Source organism: Capricornis sumatraensis, chromosome 2 (genome assembly GCF_032405125.1).
Source record: "Capricornis sumatraensis isolate serow.1 chromosome 2, serow.2, whole genome shotgun sequence".
Taxonomy (NCBI): domain Eukaryota; kingdom Metazoa; phylum Chordata; class Mammalia; order Artiodactyla; family Bovidae; genus Capricornis; species Capricornis sumatraensis.
The window spans coordinates 35,019,455-35,047,446 of NC_091070.1; the positions used below are offsets into that span (position 1 = coordinate 35,019,455).

At 41.8% G+C, this 27,992-nt stretch overlaps 1 protein-coding gene across 1 annotated transcript in view; it reads left to right on the forward strand.

Moving 5' to 3' along the window:
- Nucleotides 1-23,230, forward strand: part of ATG14 (autophagy related 14) — a 35,032-nt gene extending 11,802 nt beyond the window's left edge. Inside the window, exons 2-10 of the mRNA XM_068966200.1 lie at nt 307-369; nt 1,700-1,742; nt 3,967-4,048; nt 8,771-9,008; nt 12,424-12,653; nt 13,822-13,939; nt 15,342-15,432; nt 15,516-15,601; nt 22,563-23,230. Of these exons, the coding sequence (XP_068822301.1) occupies nt 307-369; nt 1,700-1,742; nt 3,967-4,048; nt 8,771-9,008; nt 12,424-12,653; nt 13,822-13,939; nt 15,342-15,432; nt 15,516-15,601; nt 22,563-22,869 (1,258 nt within the window). The 3' untranslated portion in view covers nt 22,870-23,230. The remainder of the gene's footprint in view (nt 1-306; nt 370-1,699; nt 1,743-3,966; nt 4,049-8,770; nt 9,009-12,423; nt 12,654-13,821; nt 13,940-15,341; nt 15,433-15,515; nt 15,602-22,562) is intronic.
- The last annotated feature ends 4,762 nt before the right edge of the window (nt 23,231-27,992 follow it).

Here is a 27,992-nt window from a genome sequence, read left to right on the forward strand (position 1 = left end):
TTTCCTTGGATTCAAACTCACTTTAGTGCTCTGATTTGCCTGTTTTGGAAGATAATTTAACCTAGGCATGAAGAAACCTATAGACATACTTTATAAATCCATGAAAGAGTTTTAAAGCTGAGAATATGAACCTAGTTTTAAGTAAAATGATAGGCAGCTGCATGCATCCCATCGAGAAGATATGTTTGGACAGTGACATTTCTGGATGAGTCTGCAGAAATGATTGGCTCTCAGGAATTTGCATAATCTCATTTGACTGAAAAAAAAATGAACATTTAAATAAAATGCTGCATTTTTTTCTTACAGGTTTATAGACAAAAAGGAAAGGTTAAGCCAGCTTAAGAGCAAGCAAGAAGAATTTCAAAAAGAGTGAGTTTTCATTTTGCTTTCTAATTTGTGGGGGTTATCTGGTCACCACCTGGTTTATTTCAATGCTGTGGTACGCAGATGTGTGGGTTGCTGATTTACTGAATTTAGGATACAGATCTCAGCATGTGAAGAGCACTGTATCTGGGAGAATCCAAAATAAGAGATTGTCGGGTTTCTAGACAACAGTGGGATCAAACATGGTGCCTGGTTAACAGCAGGCACAGTGACTGAATGGGTGAATCAGAGAGCTGACCCTGGTGAATGGGTCCAGTACAGAAAGCATGTTATACTAGTGGTGGCGGCTCATGTAGGACATTATTGCTTCTCTTTGTCTTCATTCTTCTGCATGAAGGTTTTGCAAAGTGTGATCTCTAGATCATCCACATAAGATTAAATTAACTTGGTGTTCTGGTTAAAAATGTAGATTCTTGGAGTCTGTCCTCAGATACCCTGATTCAGTATGTCTGAGGGGAGGCCCAGAAATCAGGTATTAACAAGCACCCCTGACAAATCTCTCATCCTTTGGATTTGGAAATTATCCTGTAGAACCTTTTGTCCCAAATTGGTCCAGTCACTGCTCTCCATCCAGACCCCAGACATGATTAACACATTTATGAGCAGATTAACTCTTCAGAGATGCCCTGAATTAGAGAAACCTGCTTGGATTTATTTTACTCAGTCACTTCTCTGACTTACTATAACATAGAAACTTAACTTTTTTCCTGTAGAACACTTCATTCTATAGAACAAATTTTAGCCTACACTGACTAGTGCCATTTTAAAGTAGGGGAACTGATGATAGCATTTTGAATCATGAATTATCTTATGTTGTTGTTGGATTGCTAAGTTGTGTTCAACTGTTTGTGACCCCATAGACTACAGCTCACCAGCCTTCTCTGCCCTAATTATCTCCCAGAGTTTGCTCAAACTCATGTCCAGTGAGTCGGTGATGCCATCCGACCATTTCATCCTGTGTCACCCCCTTCTCCTCTTGCCTTCAATCTTTTCCAATATCAGGGTCTCGTTATTATTACTTGCAAGTGATGGAAATTATTGATTATGATGGAGAGCAAAGGCGATGGCTGTTATGGAAGTTTATTGTATTTACAGAAAGGCTCTGAGCCATACTAAAAGTACAGAAGGAAGCAGGTGAGGAAAAGCATGGCAGAAAGTAGGGGATTTGGAAAACATTTTTAAATACTTATACCCCACTTTGGTAAATCCAGAGTTTTCTAAGACCTTATTTTAAAAAGTTGTTGATTTTGCATTTTTGAGCTTTACCAGTTTTATTATTTTAAGAGCTTATTTCCTTTATCTCTTCTCCATGCAGAGTATTAAAAGCTATGGAAGGAAAATGGATGACAGATCAATTGGTAAGAACAACAAGTATTTAAATAATATTCTTTACACTTGAGGTTAGATGTTTTTAAATTGGCAGAACTTAAAAAATGATTTTGAACTTAAATTTATTTGTGATCATTTCTTAGTAGTTCTCTGTGAATATATTTCTAGTGCAGGCTTCTCACGTATTTCATTTAGATATCAAAAACAGGGTATTGGCAGTTAATTATGAAACCACCATAATGAATAATTATGAGGTCTGATGCTGACAGAAATATACAAGAACAGTTAGATGCTCTTTTTTTAAAAAAATTACTCATCATGAACATACATTTTCTAGATGGGTTAATTGAAAAATAAGCTAAAATATTAAAAGAAAATATGGGAGAGTGTTTATATAATCTGAAGGTGAGCAGACCTTTATAAGCCATAAAGTAAAACATTTGATACACTACATAAAACGTTTAAAAATTATGTCTGTTGAAGACCCTGGCAAAATGAATATAAACTGGGACAAAATGATTACAACATATGAAAATAAGGGGTTTGATTGACTACACTTGTATTCACTGTTGGGGGAAGGCCATGTTGGCATATTTGTTTGAGGGACAGCTTGGTGGTGGTTTGTTGCTTTTATAATGCATATGTGGTATAAATACATCCAGCAGTTTTCCTCCTGAGAAAGTGCATGTGAATATAGAGATTTACAGGTAAAGATTCTGATTGTCTGCATTGTTCTTAGTAAAATTAATATATAATTAAATATTCATCAAATAGAATCAGCTGATTATGATACTGCATAGCTGTTAAAAAGTATGTGGTCAGTCTATATGCAGTAGTACAGAATGATACCCAAGGTATATTTTTTAAATGAAAAAAAATTCGAGTAGTAGGCTCGGGTAAAGTAGGATTCCATTTGTGTATGTGTTTTAAATATATATGCTCTTGAAAGCTGAAAAGATACACAGTTACCCCTGAATAGTGGGAAGGAGTCAGGCTAACAATCTTTGTTCTTCTCTTTTGTGATGCCTGCTTTTTTATCATAAGCATCATTCATAATTTTTAAATACTTAGAGATGTGATATAAGTGAATTCTGCTTATGTTCTGAATGTTCTATGCACAAATTATGTTGTATGGAAAAAAGTTATAACAGACTATTTGTAAAGAATCTCATCCCAGTTTTTATACGTTCCTTTCTAAGTTTTCTAGTTTTTCTATCAAAAACTTAAAATACTGGTTCTTAAAGACTAATATCTTTTAAAAGTGAAAACATCTCATTGCCAGTTCATTCCTAAATTGATCACGGTTCCTGTGAATCTGTTCTCAGATGTCTCTCACAGTGCTTTGGAAAGGGGAGCATTTTCCCCACTGAACAGTCGTGTAATGTATTCTGTATCTTGAACCATCACACTACTTAGACAAGTGATAAACATTACAAGCATTTGAATGTTGTTGTAAGCTTTCGGATGTCCCCATTTATGGAGACATCATGGAATAGATAAATCATACTTTCTAAAAACCAGCTAGTATGTCAGATTTTTACTTATCCTTTATTCTCTTTGGGGAAGCCGTACCTAAATCTTGGTAATGGAAAAAGGCAGTTTCATGTTTCATAAAATTTTTTCAGGGCTTTTCCAGAAATCTTACATGAGTTATACATTTAAAAAAAAAAAGGAATTCTGCTCTGTTGCAGTTTTTTATTACTCTGTAAGTAATATTTGCTTATTGTATCAGTGAGATAGTACAGCTGATAGTCTCCTCAGTAACCAGCACCGGGAATTTAGAGCAGTGCATCCGTAGAACTCTCTGCTGACACAGATGTTCTGTCTACACCGCCGATGTGGTAGGCATTAGCCATAGGTGGTGTCGACAGGGACCACCTGACATGTGGGTAGTGGGAGTAAAAACCAGATTTTCTTTTTAAATTTTATATAATCTCATTGACTTTCAGATAGCCACATAGGACCCACATACAGTAGCTCTGTATTGGATAGGACAGGTTAAGATAATAGGCGTCAACTTTTTTCTCTGTACTTACTAACACAGAAAAGAACTCTTTCTCATTCTCTCTTAATTGCCTAGCAGCTTCTGTCCTGAATCACTAGTTGCAAAAGCTGTAATAAATATAATTATACTGGACATTTCTTCATTTCATTTTCTAAGATACACCTCAGGATAAGTAGTGTCCCTAGTAGATAATCATATTAATTGTAAGAGACCAATATTTGTGATATTTGTTTCATACCTTTTTTAAGAGATGGAAAATAATGTCCTGCAAGATGAGGATTGAACAGCTGAAACAAACTATATGTAAAGGAAATGAAGAGATGAAGAAAAGTAAGTAACTTTCCCACCTCTCTCCATCCCTGATAAAGGACTCATGTGTAATTTCCTGGGATTGATCAACTAGGGAAAGAAAAGGGGAGGGGTAGTAGAGGCAATAGCAACCTGGAAAAGTTAACTGGTTGCCTTTTACTGTTTGTAAAACATTTGTATAAAGAATTTATATATATATATATTTCAAATATATATATAAAACATGTATCTGTGTTATGTATATTTACAAATGTGTGGATATATACATAAACACATGCGCAAATGTAATAACCTTTATAAACTACTTAGCTTAAAAAGTTGAGTACTGTATGTGTCCCATTTCCCTTAGCTGATAGGAAGCTCAGAGTCAGTCTTGGTAATCAAGTATAATTATTAGTTCACACCAGAAGCAAATACTGACTTTTTCTCCATCAGTGAGTCTTATACATATTTTAATTTGTATTAATTTTGCATTACATTTGTATACTTCATATTTTATCACAGGTAGTTGCCAGATTTTAAGAGAATCCTCTTAGAAATCCGTGTCTTTAGACATACTGCTTGCTGGGACGTCCCTGGTGGTCCGGTGGTTTAGACACTGAGCTTCTAGTGTAGGGGGTGGGGGTTCAGTCCCTGGTCAGGGAACTGAGATCCCACATGTCATGTGGCAAGGCCAAAGATAAATTTTAGAAAAAAGAAAAATAAGTAGAAAAATAAGTATTCAGAAAAATAAGTATTTCTGAAGACAGTTGTTTAAAGTTTAAAATGGATTGCTATCATGCCTTGTAAGTCCCGTTCTTGTCTACTCATTGCTTCCAGAAGCAAGTATTTTATAGTGGTGGGTAATGGTATAAAAGCTGCCTTTGAAAAACTTATCCTAATAAAGTGCTCGCGTGGAGTTTCACAGATTAATAAGCTACAGAAACAGGGCAGCCTGGTGAAGAGGTCTCAGAACTACAGCCCGCCTCTCCTGTGCCGTTTGGCTTGCACCCTCCAAAGGCTCTGGGTCAGCAGCAGCGTAGGAACTCATTACTTACCATGGGTTCACCCACTTTCCCCTCCTCCCTGGATGTTCACAGTAGGAGTTTGCCACCAGGTATCTGTGAACCTCCTGAAATTGCTGAATTGACTGAGTTTGTGCTTTTCTCTGATAAATAAGCTTAAAACTTTGATCAGCTCCTTTTAATAGGCTCCTATCCCAATTATCCTTTCAGTTTAGTCACTAAGTTGTCTCTTTGTAACCCCGTGGACTATAGCCTGCCAGGCTCCTCTATGGAAAAACATCTACTTCTCCTTCATTGACTACGCTAAAGCCTTTGACTGTGTGGATCACAACAAACTGTGGTAAATTCTTAAAGAGAAGAGAATACCAGACCACCTTGTCTGTCTCCTGAGAAACTTGTATGCGGGACAAGAAGCAACAGTTAGAACTGGACATGGAACAAATGGCTGATTCAAAATTGTGGAAGGAATATGACAAAGCTGTATACTGTCACTCTGCTTATTTAACTTCTATGCAGAGTATATCATGCGAAATGCCAGGCTGGATGAATCACAAGCTGGAATCAAGATTCCCAGGAAAAATACCAAAATCTCAGATATGCAGATGATACCACCCTTATGGCAGAAAGTGAAGAGAAACTAAAGAGCCTCTTGATGAGGATGAAAGAGGAAAGTGAAAAAGCTGGCTCAAGACTCAGCATTCAGAAAACTAACATCATGGCATCTGGTCCCATCACTTCAAGCCAAATAGACAGGGAAAAAGTAGAACAGTGTCAGACTTAATTTTTTTCAACTCCAAAATCACTGTAGATGGTGTCTGCAGCCATGAAATTAAAAGATGCTAGTTTCTTAGAAGAAAGGCTGTGACAAACCTAGACAGCATATTAAAAAGCAGAGACATCACTTTGTTGCTAAAGGTCCATCTAGCCAAAGCTATAGGTTTCCCAGTAGTAATATACAGATATGAGAGTTGGGTCATAAAGAAAGCTGAGCACCAAAGAACTGATGCTTTCAAATTATGGTGCCGGAGAAGACTCTTGAGAGTCTCTTGGACTGCAAGGAGATCAAACCAGTTAATCCTAAAAGAAATCAACCCTGAATATTCATTAGAAGAACTGATGCTGAAGCTGAAATTCCAATACTTTGACCACTCAATGCAAAGAGCTGGCTCATTGGAAAAGACCCTAATGCTGGGAAAGATTGAAGGAAAAAGGAGAAGAGGGTGGCAGAGAATGAGATGGTTAGGTAGCATCACTGATTTGATGGACATGAATTTAAACAAACTCCAGGAGATAGTGGAGGACTGAGGAGCCTGGCCGGTCATAGGGTGGAAAAGAATTGGACACAACTTAGTGACTAAATCACAACAAAGCCCCCAAATACTGAAAGCAACAACCATGGGAAATAATAACAAGAGATATGGTTCTCCACTGCTGCTGCTAAGTTGCTTCAGTCATGTCCAACTCTGTGCAACCCCATAGATGGCAGTCCACCAGACTTCGCTGTTCCTGGGATTCTCCAGGCAAGAACACTGGAGTGGGTTGCCATTTCCTTCTCCAATGCATGAAAGTGAAAAGTGAAAGTGAAGTCGCTCAGTAAATGTCTGACTCTTCGTGACCCCATGGACTACAGCCTACCAGGTTCCTCCGTCCATGGGATTTTCCAGGCAAGAGTACTGGAGTGGATTGCCATTGCCTTCTCCGATGGTTCTCCACTAGTGGACTCTATAGCTGTGATTTCCATCCCTAGCAGATGATTGGTGTCACCTGATAACCATTTTTAAAATCTAGAGAGAATCTGGGCCCTGCCTTGAACTTAGAAAATGAAAATCTCATTCATGGGGACTGGGGTCAATGGTTCATAAGCTGTCTGTAGTAGAAGACCATTTTTTTCTCTTTCATTTCTAATGTGTCATAAACGAACATCAATACTTCTGTAAACTGTAATAAAATTAGTTACTAGAAAAGTGATTGCACACTTGGATGCCAGGGTAATATCACATAGCCATGTCAAAATATGTTTTTTTTTTTTTTTCCTAAGTTTACTCTCTACTTCTGTGCTTGTTTTGTTTGGTAAAGGTTTGGGCCAGATCCATGGTTCACACTTTAAGTAGTAGCTCTACTCTGATGACCTGCCAGGTTCATAAGCTGTTTGCCACCATCTACACTAGACTCAGAAAATTTTGCAAACAATTTCAAGGCAATTAATGGATTCCAGAAGCTCAAGTTTATAGATTAGATTAAGAGTTTGCTGCTCAAGAAATAGCCTGTTGTGTGTTTTTTTTAAAAAAAAAAACAAAACAGAATCTTATTGTTAAAATACCAATTATAAACTGTAGCTCCTGATGAATATTTCTCCAGAATCTTTTGATTTAACATGTTATGATTGCATGATAATATGGCATAGATAGGGAAATTGGATTGCATTTGAAATCTCAGAGTTGAGTTGACTTGTTATTTGCCAAAATAGCAAGAGCAGATTGCAGACAGGGAAGATGACATGGAGAGAGGAGTGACTGAACCTGAGTGACTAGTGCAGGTTGGGTGTCTGTGATGATTTCCTGCCACCTTCAAGGGGTCCTAGTTACTACACTGGAAAATGTTGTTTAAAAAATCCAACCACCATATGGCTCAGGCCATGGCTAGATATTGATAGATACATTTGAGTGCTTGTAAAGAACTCAGTAGGGATCATGAAAATGATTGAACTTACTGGAAAGTGTGTGAAAGGACCATAGACTTAGGGACATTCATATTGATCAGGAATGGTGAAAAGATGAATCAGAGAAGAAAAAAAATGTGTGGGTATAAAAGAAACTTTATGCCTGCAGTGAAATAACCTAGGTTCAGTTTCATGCGTCCTCAGTTTTGTCTGACTCTCTGCGACCCCATGGACTGTTGCCCGCCAGGCTCCTCTGTCCATGGGATTCTCCAGACAAGGATTCTGTAGTGGGTTGACATTTCCTTTTCCAGGGGATCTTCCCAACTTTGGGATCGAACCCGCGTCTCTTACATCTCCTGCACTGGCAGGGATACTTTTACCACTGTGTCACCTGGGAAGCCCTAGGACCTTCGTGAAAAGGACACTTATTGGGCAGGATGGGTGTCTGATTTCTCGGTTGTGTGGCCAGGCTCTGGTGGCCCTTGAAGTGGTTAAAATGCTAGTGTATGGTGGGTACTCCCACCCTGCTGGGGGTGCTGCTCCCCACTGTGACTTTTCAGAGTGGTGGTCTGTTTCTTTGTTGCATGACCACCGGCCGTGAGGTTGTCCTCAGGTTCTCTGAATGGAGCCCAAGCCACACTCAGTAGTTTCCTAAGGAAAATCAGGTCTCCAGTGAGTTTTTCAAACTTAAATATTTTTTCTGCCCAACACGCCTGTTCTTCAGTGTTTACTTTAAGAAAGTCAGGTGCTTTGTGTGCTAAACTTCAAACACAATCCAGCTTCCCTAACTTGAACTTGATAGTCTTGAGTGATGCTTACTAATGTTGATTACCAATGGAGACTCAGAATCATTTTAGTGGTGGTCCCCTTTGCTCTGTGTGTAATACCTCCTTGAACTAAACTCTTGGTCTCCATACTTGGTGAACATCATCTCATTAATGTTATTGAAGTTTTGCTTTCAATTTAGACATAATTCAGGAAGACACTTAATGCTTCGGAGCCGTGGTGGGGGAGTGGTGGTATACAGTACCCAGGAACTGTTTCCAAAGCTTATTGTTGGGTGTGACTTGTTTATTTTAGATGCCGAAGGCCTCCTCAAAACCAAGGAAAAGAATCAGAAACTTTATACTCGAGCACAACGGCACCAGGAAAAGAAGGAGAAGATCCAGAGGCATAATCGCAGACTTGGTGACCTGGTAGAGAAAAAAAACACGGACTTAAGAAGTCATTATGAGCGTCTGGCAGATCTTCGGCGGTCTCACATATTAGAGCTCACGTCTGTCATTTTTCCCATCGAGGAAGTAAAGACTGGTGCGAGGTACAGTAAGCGAGTCTTTCAGCTCTAGGGAAACCCAATTTCCAAAGATCAAGTGTCTTTTAAGCACATCAGCACATTTATTGGGCCTTATTCTGGGTTTTCCTGGTGATGAAACTTAAGTCTTATCTGCTTCAGCAAACAGTAAACACTGCACAAAGTTGGGGAGGCAGCCAAGGGGAAGGGTGGTGGCCCTGGGAGAGGTGAAGCCCAGGCTTGTGGACTCTTGGAGCTTCCAGAGGAGGGCCGGGCTCACACGCTTCATCCGGAACCATCTGCTGTGGCTGCAGGGCCAGTCCGGCTGCTCATTAGTCACACGCTGTTAGGCAGGTTCTTGCGCCTTCAAGTCTTATTTCCTTGTCTGTGAGATGGGGATAATAAATGCCTACTTCACAGAGAAATCATGAGCGAAGATGGAAGAAAAAGCCCCTGGGTCTCTTACTTGGTGGGCGAGACATGCTGACTCTACCTTTTCCTGGTAGCCCTCCCGTCTAGCTCAGGATCAGCTAGGTTGAGTCTCAGGCCATAGTACTCAGACACCCTCAGGAGCCAGTGGGATGAACAGGATGGGGATTCCCAGCGGCTGACCATCAGAGTCACTCAGGAACTTCGGGAGAAAACAGGTCCCAGAGGACTGAGCTCCAGCCTCCCTGTCCATCTTGGAATGTTCTGTTTTTTAAACTTCGCTAGATGATGCTGGTGATCACACAGATTTGGAAACTTCCACTGAGGAGTTTCATTTGTTTTCTTTTTTTTTTCTTTTCTTAAATATTCTTTATTTTTTAAATTATGAAAGTATGATAACACATTTTAATTTTTAGAGCTAGATATTGAAAAACTCTAAATTTTTCATCTTGACTTTTATAAAGAAATTTTTATGACATTTAATAATCTGATTGAAAGTTGATTCCTCTTTTAGTTTCTTTTCTTTTTTTTTTTAGTTTTACTTTATTTTACTTTACAATACTGTATTGGTTTTGCCATACATTGACATGAATCCGCCATGGGTGTACATGAGTTTCCAATCCTGAACCCCCCTCCCACCTCCCTGTTTGTTTTCTGGTTAACCATCAGACTCTTGCCCTTGAGGATTTTCCTTCTCTTGCAGTTGTCTTCACTTTCTGGCTCCTTTTCCTGGCGCTGGACAGTCTGGACTCTTGCTTCTTAGGACTTAGAATTCACTGCCTCCACTTCAGTCTATCCTTTGACCTGTTGCCAGAGTGAGCTTCCTCAAAGCCTGAAGGTCTGATTGTGCATCTGACTTGACAGCCTTCTCTCTGACAGTTAACAAGTTATTTGTCACTAGTGATGGTTAGCAAATACAGAGATAAAAAGGCAGATTCAAAATAGAGAAGAATGCAGGGCTCAGAAATAGACCCTGAGGTGGTATTTGGAATCAGTGGGGGAAAGTTGGATTTTCCCAAAAATTGGTGTAAAGACAGCTGGCCAGGCCTTTGAGGGGGAAAAAGCAGACAAACAGAAGCATTATGCCAAATTACATTCTAGATTTTTTTAATTACGTATGAGCCAGAATACCTGTGTTAGAACGCATAGTCAACAAGACTAGGCTACTGTTCCAGATTTTAGGATACTAAGACTCATAGAGAAAAACTTTCTCTTCCATACTTGTGCTGTTTAAATCTTTTATGTTAGTGTAAATTGCTGTATATCATTCTTTTTTTTTTTTAAGCTAGTAGTGTGGAAGTTATCCCCATGGTAAGATACCTTATTCCTTCACATTTCTTCTCAAGCTGCCTTGAGTGGAGGAAGGAGGAAGTAAAGGTCAGCTTAGAACTGGCCATGATGTCTTGTGCTGTCCTGTCCTGCGCAGGGCCGCCAGGAGGAGTGGGTTTATGTGCACCTGGTGCAGAGGAAGAGGAATTGAGAGCCGGCGGCCCCGGGGATGCATTCTAAACCCAGAGCAGCACGGCAGGCCCTGCCTTGTCTGGGCGTCTCCCACCTCTTCTTTCAACACCATTTTCTGGCACTTCGCTTGTGCCTCCTCCATGCACCTACGCTGACCTTCTGCTCCCCAGACACCCTGTGTCCTCTCGCCACCTGCACGGTACCCACTGGGCCTTCTCATTCCATTTCCACACTTTAGGCCAGCAGCGCTCCAAGAGTAGTCTGTGAACTTCTCTGGGTCACTGAGGCCTATTCAGGGCATCTGTGCAGTTGAAACTGTTTCCATAATAATACTAACACTTTATTTTCCCTTTGTACTCTGTTGACATTTGTACTGGTGGCTGAAATGCCATGGTAGGAAAACCTCTGTCGCCTTGAAAGGTTTCAAGGCAGTGACACCAAACTGTGGTAATAGTCATTGGATTGCTTTGCAGTGCAAAAAACCAGCCAGGTACACATCAAGAACACTGTTGATGAAGCAGTAGAAATTATTCATTTTATTTAAATTAAGTCTTGACCTCTGCATGCCCATCCTTAGACTGCTGTGCAGTGTGGTGGGAAGTCTGTAGAAAGCATGTTTGCTGCATACTGAAAGCTACTGGGGGCTGAAGGAAAGGCCCTTGAGTGAGTTGCTGGTAAAACTAGTTTGTTTTTTTTTTTCCATGGGACACTTTCTCCCCTTGAAAGAACACCAGAAAGACTTGTGTTTTAAAGAGATTTTCAAAAGTCATGATCAGTGCTGTGCTGTGCTTTGCAGCCCAGGTAGTCAGCAAATAAAGTCACTCTTCATGAATCTTCCTGTTTTGAAAAATACAGTTTTTCATTCATAAAAACATGCTGCTGCTACTGCTAAGTCACTTCAGTTGTGTCCGACTCTGTGCGACCCCAGAGACGGCAACCCTTCAGGCTTCCCCGTCCCTGGGATTCTCCAGGCAAGAATGCTGGAGTGGGTTGCCATTTCCTTCTCCAGTGCATGAAAGTGAAAAGTGAAAGTGAGGTCGCTCAGTCGTGTCCGACTCTAGTGACCCCATGGACTGCAGCCTACCAGGCTCCTCCATCCATGGGATTTTTCAGGCAGAAGTACTGGAGTGGGGTGCCATTGCCTTCTCCGACAAGCTACTTATGTGTAAAGGGGTTTATTATTTTTGAGTGAGTTAATAATTTAAAAATTTCTCAGATTTTTAATACAGTAAATATTAATAGATCTAACACACATACACAAAAGCTCTTTGGAGCCCTCAGAATTTTTAAGCACATGAGGGGGTCTTGAGATCACATAGTTTGAGAACCTAACACGTGATGCCCTTGTTTATGGTGCCATCGTGCCCACATGCTGTGAGCTCTGCCATGGCTGCTTTGTCCTTCACCTCTGGAAGGACTTGCTTATCTCTGTATTTTCCAATTAAATCCCTGTCCTTTCATGCATCATCCCAGTGTTCCATGTACCTTCTAAGTAACTGCACACCTGTTTAAAACCCAGTGCCTTTACATCCGTATGATCTTCGGTTTGTAGAGATCCTGCAGACGTGTCTTCAGAGAGTGACAGCGCCATGACCTCCAGCACCGTGAGCAAACTCGCTGAAGCACGGAGGACGACTTACCTCTCGGGGCGATGGGTCTGTGATGATCACAACGGGGATACCAGCATTAGCATCACGGGGCCTTGGATTAGCCTTCCCAACAATGGGGACTACTCGGCCTACTACAACTGGGTGGAAGAGAAGAAGACCACGCAGGGGCCTGGTGAGAAGCAACATAGTGTTCGAAAACTTCTATAAAAATTTTTTAAATTGAGGTGAACTTGATGTAACAAAATGAGCAGTTATAGGGTCAGTGAGCGGGACTCAGTACATTCACAGTGTTGTGCTGCTGTCACCTTTGTCAAGATCAAAAGCATATTTTTCATCCCAGATGAAAACTGTGGGGCTCGAGTCAGTCACTCCTGCTTTCTGTCTCTGTGGATGTTTTCTCTTTGTTTCACAGAAATGGGATCATACAACATGCAGCCTTTTGTGTCAGGCTTTTTTCATGTAGTGTGTGGATTTCAAAGCTCATCTACATTGTGGCATATACATTTTATTCCTTTTATGACTGAATAATACTCCTTTGTGTGGCTATGCCGCATTTTGCTAATCGATGAATGGACTGAAAACATGCGTCATATTTCACTTTTTGGGGTCAAATGTTACTTATATAAAAAGATCTCACTATTTAAAGAAGTGTATTTAGCCTGTTGGGTCCCATTTTTATAGCTTCTAACTTTGTAAATAACTTTTTTTTTTTTACCAGTCCTAAGTGGAGGTTGAAATACCCCAGTAGAAAAACCCTTTAAAATGCCAGTAGCTTTGCTTTGGTGGAGCAAGATGATGCATTTAGTTATCCAACAAGTATTTAATGAGTGCTTTCTGTTATGCACACTGCTGGTGATACAAGGCGATGTCACCAAGGCAGGTGTAGCCCTTTGCCTCTCTGTGGAGAGGAAAGGAAGCAACTAATGGTCAAAGGCATCACAACTGAGTGTGGGCTGTGGGCAGAACCAGCACCTTCATGGGGTGGGGCTACAGAGGAAGGGACTATTTCTCTGTAGGGTAGTCAGGGGAGGCCTCTCTGAGGAGGTGACTTTTAAGTTGGTCATTAATTGCATAAATAATGTGTTATCCAAGCAGTTCAGATTTCAATTTCGTTTATGCTGGGTCTGGTTAGGCCCATTTGCTTAGGTTATATTCCACTCATCAAGAATTATAAATACTGAAATATTAATATCTGGTCATGGACCCTTTATTAGTAAAGAGTAAAGCTTAGCCGTCAGTAATGTATTGATAAAACCACACATCCCAGAAATCTAGGTTCATTAATGTTCTTGTTGAAATTGAAGTTTTTTGTGTATGGCTGTTGTTTATCTACTTTATAGACATGGAGCATAATAACCCTGCTTACACGATCAGCGCTGCATTGTGCTACGCGACTCAGCTGGTCAACATTTTGTCTCATATACTTGACATAAATCTTCCCAAAAAGCTGTGCAACAGGCAAGTAATTGAAAGCAGTGATGTCATCTTTATCATGGCTCTCTCGTGCTCCTGTTGTGTTCTTTATTCTAATTAAATAATGGGAGGGGAGTTGGGGAAGGCCAAGAATCTAAGTATTATTGGGACTTTCCAGGCGGTCCAGTGGTTAAGACTCTGCACTCCCACTGCAGGGGGCATGGGTTGGATCCCTGGTCAGATCCCACGTGCCTCATGTACGGCCAGGAAAGAAAAGAAATCGAAGGATGTTCTAGAGAGAAGAGATCTGACCATGAAATACTTGATAAGCCCAATGTGCAAAAATTGCACGTGACATGTTTGAAAAGATCACAGAATTCTCTCATACGAAAACATAAGGGAAAACCAGGATATGCAGAGGGCATGCTTATGTGTAAGAACTGAGTAAATTGTGACACTTTTTTATTTAATTGTAAAGGTTTATAGTCCACCCAGTTCCTACTAAGACCTTCCTACCTCCCACCAGTTATCCTTGCATTTCAAGTAAATGTTCATGTATGTTACTACCACCATCACCACCTCCCTTTAAACACAAAAGGTATTGTGCTAAACTAAGGTGTTACGCCTTGCTTTTTTAATTTGTTTTTATTTATGAAGATTTTTTGAGCACCTGCTGTGTGCTTGGCACTGTTCTAGGCACTGGAGGGGTACACTGGTGATGAGAAAATAATCTCTGCCCATTTGGTACTTAATTTGAACAGAGAGACACATAGTAAATGAACATTGTGTCAGTTCGTGATGAGGGTTGGGGAGAACATTAGAGCAGGTGAAAGAGCGGGAATGTGGGGCAAGGAAGGGTTTATTTACCACATCCAAGAGGGTGGGTATGGATCCTGTGGGAACCTGGAGGAGGCTGGGAGCAGGCCACGGGAATCCCTGGGCAAGAAGGGCAGGTGTAGAGCCTGGGGAGAGTGAGAGAATGAGGCAGTGGGGGCCCAAGTCTGCAGATCCCGTGGGGACCTTATAGAGCCACTGTTGGCTTTAGCAGTCACTCCACCTAATGTGGATAGTTGCAAAGTTTTCTTTGTACAAATGTGCCAGAATCTTAACCAATCCGCTGTGTCCCCTGCTCATACCTCAGAGAATAATCCTGTCCATTCGTTGTTTCATTAGTGTGCGGATACTTGTGCAGAGTAAGTTTTCAGAAGCAGGGCTGCTTGGTCACAGGGTACATGCATGTGTAATTTCTGGATGCAGTGAAGTTGCTCTCCGGGAGAGCAGCAGCTCATTCCTAGAAAGTTTCTGATTAAGTGCAGTTTATTATGAGGCCAAGGACTTGGGGTGTGTCTTGTGCTAACTGTAGTGTAAAGCATACTCTTTAAAATGAACATTTTAACAGAATTTCTTCAGGAATCATGACTTTACAAATTGTCCATTTGTTTTGCAGTGAATTTTGTGGAGAAAACCTCAGCAGACAGAAATTTACTCGAGCAGTGAAGAAACTGAATGCAAATATTCTTTACCTGTGCTTTTCCCAGGTATGGAAAATATGCTGTGAGCTCAATTTTAATTTGTTACATGGTTGAAAATATTAATCTTTTTTTTTTCCCACTTTTTCTAGCATGTAAATTTAGATCAATTACAGCCACTGCATACACTCAGGAATCTAATGTACCTGGTCAGTCCGAACTCTGAACACTTAGGCAGGTAAGAAGGATGTTTGTTGCTTTTCTCTAAGTGGTGTTATTGCAATGGCTGCTAAGTAAAGTTTCTAAGCCTGTGAGCAGGGTGCTGAGACAAAGCTAACAGTTCTGTGCAGAAGGAAACAAGGGTTAGCTGTTTGATCCCCTGTGGTCCTTACATAATCTTTCCTAAGAGGAAATAAATGGCAACCATTTTTAACACCTACAGCAGAATAGAAGCCATATGTTCCTGGAGTGGGGACTTCTTGTTCTGTCTCTGAAGACCAGAGGCTGTTTCTTTGAATCCACATCTGTTTCTTCCTTAGCTTGGCCTAGCGTCTCCCCCAATTCTTACGCATTTTCTTTTGTGCCTTTTCATTCTTTCCCATCATAATGATCCTTCCCTGTTTTCTTTTTGTCGCTGAGTCCATCTGGCCGCCGTTTGTTGGAGATAAAGGGTATTGGAAAGTTTATGAGATGAACTAGTTTGAAACCCCATTATCCTGAAAAGAGGAGTAAGTTCACCAGAATGACCAATCAGGTCTGGTCTGTGTGATCTTTGTAGTCTCTAAGCCCACAGAAGCACAACATAGATGAGACTTATCTTTGGGACCATCCATGCACCCATTCTCTGGGTGCTTATCTTTTTCCCTTGCTCTGAGAAGTTGGTCTGTACATTTCTGCAGATGTGACTTGGTTAATGTATTTGAACTTTTGAAAGAGAACAAAGGAAAATAAAAGGTGGGAAAGTTCTTTGGGACTCCCTCCCCCATCATTCATTTTCTTCGATACTGAAACCACAGCTCTAGGGGAGACCCCTCCACTGACCAGGGTGCCTGGCTCCCTCCAAACTGCAGTGAGCCTAATCTTGGTCATCTGCTCTTAACCTTGTCTTGTGTGTCTTCTCAACTCTCCCCCCACCTAAAACAGTGCTTAACTTTTCCGGGACATAGACTCTTCTGGAGAAAGCTGTGAAATCTCTCCAGGGCACTGCACCTATACCTAGAATTCTACATCATTTTATATGGAGGTTATTTGCTTCACCCTAAATCACATGCATTAGTTCACAGGCCACAGGAACCTGTTAAGGTGGCCATCCCGTTTTTAGTGGTTGATGCCTATTTTTGTGAGTTTGCTGCTGTCTTCTCTATACATTATTTGTAAAGGATTCCACATGAGGAAATTTATCTTTGATGATAACAGCTAATATGTTTTGAGCCAATATATATGGACAGTGGGCCAACTGCTTGACCTATGTAGGATTGACATGATAGATGAGAAAAAGGCAATGAATAAAATTCACTTCTCATTAATAATTAAAGGAAAACTATTAAAATTTCTAAAATAGGTTATTAATAAAGGATATTTACTACAAACCTACATCAAAAACTAGTATACTTACTGACATGTTACTTAGGTAAATATTTAATAGAGTCTCCCCCTTATAGTCAGAAAAGGCCAAGAATGCCTACTATCACTGCTGTGTTACTGCTTTGGAGGCCTGACCAAGGCAGAACATTTTTACAAAGAAGGTGTGTTTATATTGGGAAAAAGGTGACAGTGTAGGTGGTATGATTATCAAACTGGTTATCCAGGAGAACTAAGAAGCTGTTGGCATTGATTGTTCAGTGGTGGCTAGATGCAAGTTCACCATACAAAGAGCAATTGCTTTCTTATATGCCAACAGCAGCTAGTTAGAAAATGTAATGGATAAAAAGGTCCTTTCTGTTGTGGCAACAAAAAATATAAATTATCTAAGAATAATCCTTACCAAATACTTGCAAACCTATATAAAGAAAATATGGAACTTAAAAAATGATTCAACATATATTTCCAGAATGTCTGCCAGGCACTGTATGAGGTATTGAACTGAATGAAAGTAAGCCCGAGGCTGTGAAGGCCCTTAGCATTTTCTAGGATGGGAAGGCTCAGTATGGTAAGAATGCCATTTCTGCCCAAAAGGAAACCTGATCAGAAATTTCAATAGATATTTCATGGAACTTTAGTTGATTTCCAAAGTTCAGCTAGAAGCACAGTCTGAAAGGAAATTTTGAAAAAAGAAAAAGGGATGGGCTTGGCTCCTTTAAAACGTAGTATGAAGGTAATTAAAACCTTTATTCCCTGCTCACAGCATGCAGATAGGTGGAGCACTTAGAGGAAGAGAACAAAGAGTCCAGAAACAGGCGTGTGTGTGTGTGTGTAGGAACATCATAGATGATGATGGGGTGGCATGTTGAGTCGGATAACAATAGCAGCTCAGTGGTGGTAGGCCAGGTGGGTATTTCTGTGGGAAAAAAGTTGGACTCATACTGCATTCCATATGTAAAAATAAATTCCAGATGATATAAAAGACCTTATTACTTTATTTAAAAAAAAAAATCTCTAAAGGAACTAGGAGGAAAGGCAGTGTGGGGAGGGAATTCCCAAGCAACCCACAAGACCCAAAAACCATGAAGGGAAGGAGTTACGCATTTTACTGTGTCAAAACTAAATGTCTCTGGTAAAAGACACCATAAACAAAGTTAAAAGACAAGCAACAGGTGTGTTTTGTAACCTTTATAATAGGCAGCAGCTTAAAATCTAAACTAAAGAAATCTTTCAAATCAGTAAAAGACAAACCTAATGGAAAAATAGACAAAGGATTTAGGCGGGAATTTCACACAGAAGTGCAAGAGGTATTCAAATGAAAAAATCTTCAGCCTCAATAAAGAATAAAGAATTACTCTTCTAAACAGCTTTCTGTCAGTAGTTTTCAGTCATAAGTGTGGCAAAAGTAGAAAGGCTTGATGATACCCAGTGTTGCTGGAACACAAACGCCGTTCTCGTAGGGCAGATCTCCTTGGTGGGTGTGATGCTTTCTTTGGGCTGCCCTCCACTTTGAGGGCTCGGCCTGCCGGGAGTACACACGCACAGCCTGGGTGCTGAATCCGCGTCTGTGGGCCAGAAGGGCGGGAAGTAAGCTTCACCCTTCATACCTGCCTCAGTCAGAATTAAGACTTTAGAGAGGTTGTTGCAAGAACCTGGGTTCTGCCTGCTTCCATGAAGACTAGCTGAACTGAGGATCCATCCTGAGCCCAAAATAAACAACTGGTTTGAAATAAATTTACAGAAAAATAGCAATAAAATAAAAATAGGACAAAAATACCTAGGCCCTTTACCCACATCCACCTTTGTTTGTGTTGCATTGTGTTTGCTTTGTCATCTGTGCAGTTTCTCTGTGTCTCTTATCTTCAAATTCATACAAACACACACAAAACCTTTTTTCCCTTAACTCTATGAGGATAAGTTACATGTATCACGGCTGTTACCCCTTAGAAGGACTTCAATATGTATTTCTCAAAAATAGGGAGGGCCATTTTCTTGCTTTTAACCACAGTGCAGTTACCAACATCAACAAATCTAATTGATACAGTGCTCTAGTGCCCAGATGCACATTTTGTCTGGACCAGATAATGTCCTTGATAGCACCGCCCCTGAGTGCAGGATCCAGTCTTGAGTGGATGTTCTGTTCAGTTGCTGTTATCTCTGTACTCTTTAAATCTGGAACAGTTACCACAGTCTATTTTGCTTTTCATGACATTACCATTTGTTTGTTTGTTTTTAAATAGAGCTTTTCTTCTGAGTTTGCTGTTCCCTTGAAACGTGGATCCAGGTGTACACTGCAGGCTGGAATGCCTCCTAGGTGAACATCTGCTGGTTGTCACATCCCAAGGCCCACTGTGGCCGTCTGTCCCTCACTGGTGATGTTAATTTCATCACCTAGTTAAGATGCTCTCCAGCTTCTCCTCTGTACACTTCCTGTATTTTTCCTTCCTTGCAACTAGTAAGCAGACATTTAGGAGACATTTTGAGACCATGCAGTTACCTCATCAGAATTTCCCCCTGGATTTTGTTATCTGTTGTTTTTTTTTTTCCTATCTGATCCAGCCTTTACCATATTTAACACATCATTTTTATCCAAAGTTTATAGCTTGCTTTAGGGTTCACTCTTGAGGTTGTGTATTCTATCAGATAATAATTTTGAAATATTTTGCAAAAGAAACTTCCTAAAAGCCAAAAATGATGACTTCCTAAAAGCCAAAAGATTGTTCCCTTAGTCAATAAGAGTTAACTTCCTACAGGATTGTGAAAAATGAGTACTCTTAACTTCAGAGTCTTGAATAGAAGGATGTCAGTTATTCAGCTTAACTGAAAATTAAAGGAATGATTTTATAATCTTTATTCCCAAAGACATTAAGTGAAAAGACTTAATTCTGCTAGTTAGTTCTGTGTTGATGTGTGTGTGGCTTGGGGTGTGCTGGGCAGATCGTCTCTGAGCTGGAAGTGATGGGAGAGCAGTTGAGTGGAGAAATGTCTTCTGCTCTTGCAGGTTCTCAGAGATGTAGGTTACTCGTCAGAACTAAAATTGTTCTGACTTGTCACTTTGGGAATCATCTTGCTGGCTTATTTTTCATTAGAAGGACTTAATTTGGCACCTTCTTCAGGCCAGCTGGACTTTGCCTTGTGGAATTCTGAGCAGAAAACTGGAGTCCAGGTGGCTTCCAGCAGGGAGCTCTGCCTGGAGGAAGTGTCATTTTCCCCACCTTGCATCGCTCCTGCCTGTTTCCTTGGGAAAACCCTTAAAGAGAAGGTCCGTGGATGATGGCAGTCTCATGCCGAGAAGGACCCCAAGAGTAGATCTGGCAGCATCAGAAAGGAATAGAAAACAGATTGTGCCTCTTGGGCTGGCTGGGAGGAAGCGACTGCTGTGGAGAGCTGGCCAGGGTCTGTGAGGGGTCCTGGGGGCGCTGGGATATGGAACCTGGCAGTAGATGCTGAGGGCCCTGGACAGAACAGAATACAAGACTTTTGTGTTAAGGAAAATGGGGACAAAGGCTAAGTCCCTCTTGTGGCAGAGGCACTTAAATTGTGTTCTTGGTGGGCAGCCGCCATGAGAAGAGGAGCAGGGCTAGCAGCTCTCAGTAAGTGAGGGGGGTGAAGGGAGGTTGAGTGGAGATGGGACCCTGACCAGGAAGTGGGGTGGGGTGTAGAGAGGACCAGAGCTGGAGGAGGGCAGTGAGGGTGGAAAGGGGGGCTTATTTGGTTATAGCAGGCAGGAGCATGAGGGAGGATGGGGAGAGTCCCTGCTGGCTTGTATTTTGAGACTGGTGGGCTCAGACATCAGAGAAGATGAGTGTGAGAGTTTAGCAGCCCTCAGTCGGAGAGCTCTGGCAGGCTGGAGGGTATTTGTGAGTGGAGCTGGGAGGAGAAGAATCTGAAAAAACATCTTTGGGGTAGACCTGTCCAAGAAAAGAAAAAGAGAAGGGGGACAAGACTGAACTGTAAGAGAACCTTTTCAGGAACCAGAAAAGAGATACTGAGAGTTAAGAGGCTGGTGCAGTGGTTAGGAGGTTGAAGGACTGCTGGGGAGAGACATCTCTCCGTTCTTCCTCCCCTTGCCTCTTGTACAGTGAGGGCTGCTGGGCAGGATGGAAGCCTGGTCAACTTGGGAGCCCCTGGTCTGAGTGGCTCTTCAAAAAGTAAATTGCTCACTGCAGACGAAGGGGGAGCCCTGCAGTGCTTCTTCCAATTTAATTAATACTTGTAAAGCCCCTAGACTGAACAGAAATGTTAGCTATTACTGTTGCTGTGTTCTAGCCAGGAACCATGGTTGTCTTGAAAGAATGAAGGTTGCCTGACCCTGAAAAAAGTGAGTCAGAAGGTACAGGTCTGATGAGGTGCACTGAGGCTAGTGCTAGGGTTTTAGCATTCAAAAGGGTGCAAAGAACTTTGGACCATAAAGTAAAATGACGGGCTCTACAATTCTTTTTTTCTCATGTCTCCATTACTTTTGCTAATGTCTGTCATTTTCCCCTAAATCGCTATCAGTGAAATTCCTTAGTGAACAAGGCCTTGGTCCTTATCTTGGGGACCACAGGGGATAGAAAAGGGCTGCTGGCGTGACTGGTCCCATCCTGTGAGTGGCTGCAGGGAACTCCCCCAGAAGGGCAGTGGGCAGGGTGACTGCCTACCTGAAGGCTTCCCCGAGGCAGGAGCTGGGAAGAGGCCAAGGAGAAGGGGCAGGGGCTGTGTGGAGCCTGTTGACACGGGTTCCACAGTGGCGCTGAGGATCCGTCACAGCCAATGCGGCCTGGTTTGGAGGTGATGATGTCATTGGGGACCTTTGGGAAATAAAAAGAGCTTTCTCTTGAAATATAGTACAGAAATACACACTATTCCAGATGACTATATTTTGAAGAGTTGTAGCTCGTTCAATACTATAAATATGTCCCTAGAAAATTATGTAATGATATCTTAAAATGTGTGCAAGAGCTTGCTATTGACATAAATCCAAGGAAGTGTTGTTAACATGCATACAGCTCTATCATTTAGCCCCTGTGAGTGTTAGGAGTTTAGTAACTGGTGGCTTACATAAGGCAGAGAACACCTGTACAGTTCCGTTGTTCCACTAATCTACCAGCATATACCTCAGCTGACTGTTAGAATTCTCTCGTTGGAATGCGTAGACACAGCAGTTGTTTGAAACAGGAACTCACACATTGGACAAGCACACCTTGTCTCAGTGGATGGGCTTTTTCCATTCAGGGTCTGCACAAGTAGGTCAAGTTGAGGAAGGTGTCGTGTGGTGGTTCTATTCACTACTTGGATGGCCGTCATTATTTAGGTAACTGGATGCGCACTCAGTCATGTCCAACTCTTTGCGACTGCCCTGGACTGTAGCCTGCCAGACTTCTCTGTCCATGGAATTTTCCAAGCAAGAACACTGGAGTGGGTTGCCATTTCCTTCTGCAGGGGATCTTCCTTACCCAGGGATTGAACCCAAGTCTGCAGGCACAGTCCTTACCGCTGAACCACCTGGGAAGCCCCTTACTTAGGTAAAGAAGCACTCAATTCTAGGTCAGCAGAGGGTGCAGGGATGGCTCTGGTCCCCTGCGTGCCATCTCTTCTGTCGTGAGAGTGGTGCTTGTCTCGTTGTCTGCCCGCAGATCAGGACCCTTTGAAGTGCGAGCAGACCTGGAGGAGTCCATGGAATTTGTGGATCCCGGAGTTGCTGGAGAATCAGATGAGAGTGGAGATGAGCACGTAAGTGACGAGGAAACTGACCTGGGCACGGACTGGGAGAACCTGCCAAGCCCCCGGTTCTGTGACATCCCTTCCCAGCCGGTGGAAGTCTCCCAAAGCCAGAGCAGCCAGGCGTCCCCGCCCATCGCGAGCAGCAGTGCAGGTGGGATGATCTCATCAGCCGCAGCCTCAGTCACCTCCTGGTTTAAAGCTTACACTGGACACCGTTGACGGGCAGTGACCAAGAGGCGCCACTACCGCCTGGAGAAAGCGCCTCTTCCACTCTCTAGCAAACATTACTTGTTTAGCTCGGATAGTGCCTGGAACAAAATGAGGTTAAGCTGTTGGGGTGTTGTTTTTTTTTAAACAGGGAGTCTAGCATTTCTCTTGGTCAGCTGGGCAGTGGTGGTGACCGACATGCTTATGATAATTAACAGAACAGAGGTGTCACAGGTCTTTCTCCCAGACCAGTGCTGGTGGAGGAAGGCCCTGTTTGGTCAGTTCTGTTGAGGCAGAAATGCAGGGAGCTCCCTCTGAGGACAGGCATGGACCCCATAGACATGGCTGACATGTTGGTCCCTTGTGATGCTAAGACTTGCTAAACACTTCGTTTCAGAGATTGAATCACAAGGAAGTGATTCTTCATGATTAGGACTTGAAAGATGAAAACTGTTTAATATGAGTTCGTTTTTATGCCATTAATTTTTTGTACAGAGAATCGGCAGGCAATTTGAAACACGTGGTTTCTTTATAATTTGGTCATGTTCGGTTTTTAGGTCAAGGATTTTTGTTTCGTTTTAAAAGGGTGGGTTTTTCAGTCTTATTCTGGTTTTGGAGGGAGAGGTAGTTTAAAGGCAATTTCACTCACGCTGCTCCGTTGCGGCCTGTCGGGCATTCCTGTTTTCTTTCTCCCCACACACCAAAGAAACCGAGGTCTTTTTTTCTTTAGGACCCATATCCATGAAGAGAAGAGATGCTGGCTGCAATACTGTCCTAGAGATTTAAGAACTGTTTTCTTGTGTTTTGAGGGAAATTAAGTTCCTTCTTACCTAGACTGAACTCCTGCCACCCACTCCATGTGCATTTTGAAATTGAACTATTTTCTGTGGGTAGAAAGTAAGTCATTAAGGTCATTCAGTTATGGAAGCCAAATGCCTGCCTGGGTACAGGTTAAAAGCCACTGAAGTGGCCTCTGGTCATTCTGCTGCTGTCTAGTTTCTTTCTAAGGGCTTTAGTAAGTAGCAGGTTTCTCCAGGGAAAACCACCGTGCTTGTTTGTTTCCTAGGTCTTTGTTGCTCTAAGGACACTACCTTTGCTCTGAAATGCAGAGCATATCATTATAGCTAATACTGTTCTTCTCTATCCTGGGAAAGCTCTGATGGAAAGAATTTTCTCTCACCAAGAGATCATTTTCAGCTAATGTGTCTTGTCCTTTTCTTGGTGACAATCTCATAACAAAACCATGGAGAGGCATTATGTACAAATATGTAAGTAGTTTTTAAGTTTTAATAACTATAAAAAAAAATCCTATGTAACAACTACAAGTGAAATCCTATGAAAAATTCCTAGCAGGCATTATCACCATGTCTTGTTAGTGTGACTGGCATGATAGTACCTCATAAATCACTTGGAGGTTTGTCCCACCCTAGCTTCTTTTCTCGTTGTAATTATTATAGTTGATACTTTGCCTCCAAATCTGAGGTGCTATATATAGCTCTTGCTATTTGGTATACTTAGTGTTTGGTAGAGTTTGGGGTAGAATTGCAGAGAAGAATGTTTATTCCTATCCAGGAATGCTGAGTTCCCTGACTTTATGAATTTTCCACTGAGGGAGGAAACAGGCTTTTCCCCTTGTGGGTTCTTATTACAGCCAGTACGGGTTTTAAGTGCTGGCTTTCGTGATTGCTGGGTTGAATCGCCCCATCCATCCATGTCTGTAGAGTAGTTCATAGAGGGTGGCTGCGGTAGACTTGAACAAATACCAAATGAACTTAAAATCCCACGAGATGAGAGTTGTCTAGGCATTCAGACCCTCAAAGAGCTTAGTCTTGGAACACTGGGATTTGGGGCTTGGGGGTAGAAAACAACTTTAGCTGAAATAATGCACAGCAGTCACAGTTCTTCTCAAGTAATCGTCTTACGAAGACGATATCACAAACTAGAGCAACTCAACAAAACTGACATGGATATGGGAGATGTAGGGATTGATAGGGTATGTTTTGTTGCTGTTAATATCAAATAGAGGCACTTTACTTAGGGTTAATGATCAAACCTTTAATGGTTTTGAACACCAACATACTGGCTTAACACTGCTGAGATATTTTGGTTTTCATTATTTTGCACTGGATCCACCCTGTAAATATTCTTAAATATACATTTCAACCACTGTTTGTTTTTTCTACTCTCTTTGCTGCTCATTAAAATCTCTCATGGAGGTGCCAGAACCATATGTAAACAGCTTTTTAAAGAATTGAAGCTGGTATTTTGTTTTTTTTTCCTAAACAAAAAAAGCCATAGAACTTGGTCATGTATTCCATAGTAAAATGATTTGTTGAAACAAGGTAATACTAGAAAAACTCACAGGCACCATATAGGCTGCTTTAAATGGTCTGTTAAAGACTGTTTTTGTAATGGGGTGTAACAAAGAAAAGCTTTGCACATCTGTAAGTTCAGGGGGAGAACAATGTCAACATCGGGAAGTGGACGGAATTCATGTAAGGAGTCGTGCATTGATAATATGGGGAAGAACGTCTGGTGGCATGCTGTTAAAAGAATCTCCTCGAGGCGTCACATTGCAGGGATTCCCCACTGCTCTGCGACTTCCAAACCAGTTTGAGTCATACAAATAAATGTTTTCTAAACTTTTGTTGTATTATTGCAATAAATCTTTTAACAGTACTTTGCAAATATGTACGTCTTCTTCAAGCTCTGATTACTCATTTCTACTGATAATAAATTGAGGGTAGCAAAAAAGATCTAACTCTGGAGTATTTTATACAAACTATAGGATTTTTTTTTAAGAATTTTTTGCCGCGTGGTGAAAAATGCCTGTTAATACTTTTTGAAAAAGTATTAGTGGTATTACAGTAATGGCCCATCTTGAAAATTGGTTGCATACTTGCTCTGAAGATGCGTTTTTGTCTGGTAGCTATCATTTGATGCGGATCACCAGCAGTGACTTTTGGTGTCTTGCAACAGCCCTTAAAGGAGGGAGGGAGGGAGGGAAGGATGGGGCCTCTGGGTTGCCCATATGGAATGTGCCTAAGATTTCTTCAGAAAAAGAGAAAGGGAAATGTTAGAGGCGATCTGTCAAGCAGTGAGAACAGAATCCTTCCCCTCTGTGTTTTGTTCTGTTTTAGGAACTATGTAGTCTCTCCCTGGTGGGTGATCTGTGCCTTTCAGGTTAGATTACTGTGGAGAGGGCCCCTATACAAGGTGGATGGGGATATCAAGAGTGATGACTGAAACAGCAAGAGCAGCTCAGACAAATGCTGAGGCACTGTTGCTGTGGGCACCCTTCTCTTTTTCACCTGCAGGAAGAGGCCAGCCAGCAGCAGCAGACAGGCAGGGAAATGGAAGGATTCCTGAATAGGGCGTGTGCTTCCATGTCAGTCCTTGCACCTCCCCAGATAACAGTTAAAAATATGCTCCCATCTAATGGATACACACAGATTCCCAGTCCTCAGAGTTAGATCATGATTGATGCAGGAACTGGGTAGAAGCAGATGGAAAGAACTAAGGATAAATTTGTCCTTAGTGGTTGGGAGGTCATTTGAAAATTGCTTCAACAGCATGCACTAGGAAATTTGAAACCAGCTTTTGGGCAAGTTATCTGAACCCCAGCTATGAAATACTCAAAGCCACCAGTAGCACCCCGTTCCAAGGATCTGGTGAGAAAGTATCCCCAGAAAAAGCATTCACCATCTGCTTAGAGTTCCGAAGATGAAGTGTTTTTGTTTTTTTAACCAAAAAGGACCAGTGGGACCATCTTTTTAGAAGAAAGGGGATGGTAAAACAGCAAAAGCTGCATCAGTGACTTTTTTATTGTGTTTTTGTAGGAAGGAATGAGGTAATAGTCTGGTGGGGAGAAAACCTGATGGAGAATTCAAATGGTCCCTTTAGAAAGTGAGAAATAGGCAGGAGGTATCTGACAGCACTGCTGCTGCTAAGTCGCTTCAGTCGTGTCCGACTCTGTGCGACCGCATAGACAGCAGCCCACCAGGCTCCCCCATCCCTGGGATTCTCCAGGCAAGAATACTGGAGTGGGTTGCCATTTCCTTCTCCAGTGCATGAAAGTGAAAGGTGAAATTGAAGTCGCTCAGTCGTGTCCGACTCTTGGCAACCCCATGAACTGCAGCCCACTAGGCTCCTCTGTCCATGGGATTTTCCAGGCAAGAGTACTGGACTGGGTGCCATTGCCCTCTCCTATCTGACAGCACTAGGTAAGCTGCAAAGGGGGTGGGAGTCAGTAGAGTGGAAGCAGCTCGGTCGTGAAGGCACATTAATACCTCCAGGTCCATATCAGCTTGTTCACCATCTCCCCCTGGGGCATGGCTTTTTAGCATTTACTTTATGACTTCAGGAGACACCTGGATTTTGAGGAAGGGGCTCTCCTGCCCTTCCCAGCAACTTATTTCCCTAAATTTAAAACATTATCAGGAAGACATTTGTAGAGCATAAGCAAGTAGATGGCTCTTGATTTTAATAACAGAGGGGCAAGTGGTTTGGAAGGTAGTAGATGGGAGAGAAACATCTCCCAACCAAAGGGTGATTAATAATGATAGAAACGGCATATCTTCTACATCAGTAATGTATTCAGTAATAGTTGCTGTCAGAGTAGGAAGGACCATGTCTAGCACCCTGGACTTGCACCCTAATGGTACACCTATTATCTGGCTTAGTGGTAACTGGTACTGGCTTACATTGGAAGTTCTGCTGCACTGATGGCCTTGGAGAAAAAGTCTGCTGAGGTCTGGAAAGCTCTTGACCAAGACCTTTAATGCCCCAAACATATGTGCACTAATGTTTTAGAAACACTCACCTATAGCAGTACCATCCAGTGTAATATTTATTGTAGCCCACATACGTGATTCTAAACTTTCTGGTAGTCTCATTAAAAAGGTAAGAAGAAATAGGTAAAATGTATAATATAGTTTAATTCAGGATACCCCCAAATACTGTTTCATCTGATTAGCATGAAAAATATTAAACAGCGGTGGATGGGAGGCTGTAGGAGGGTTCATTTATATTCTTGCCCTGGGCCACAAAAACTGGGGAGGGCTTACCCCTTTATTTACACTTAAACCCTCCTTTAATTCACTCTTCTGGGGTGTGTCCACAGCCCTGTTGAGAAG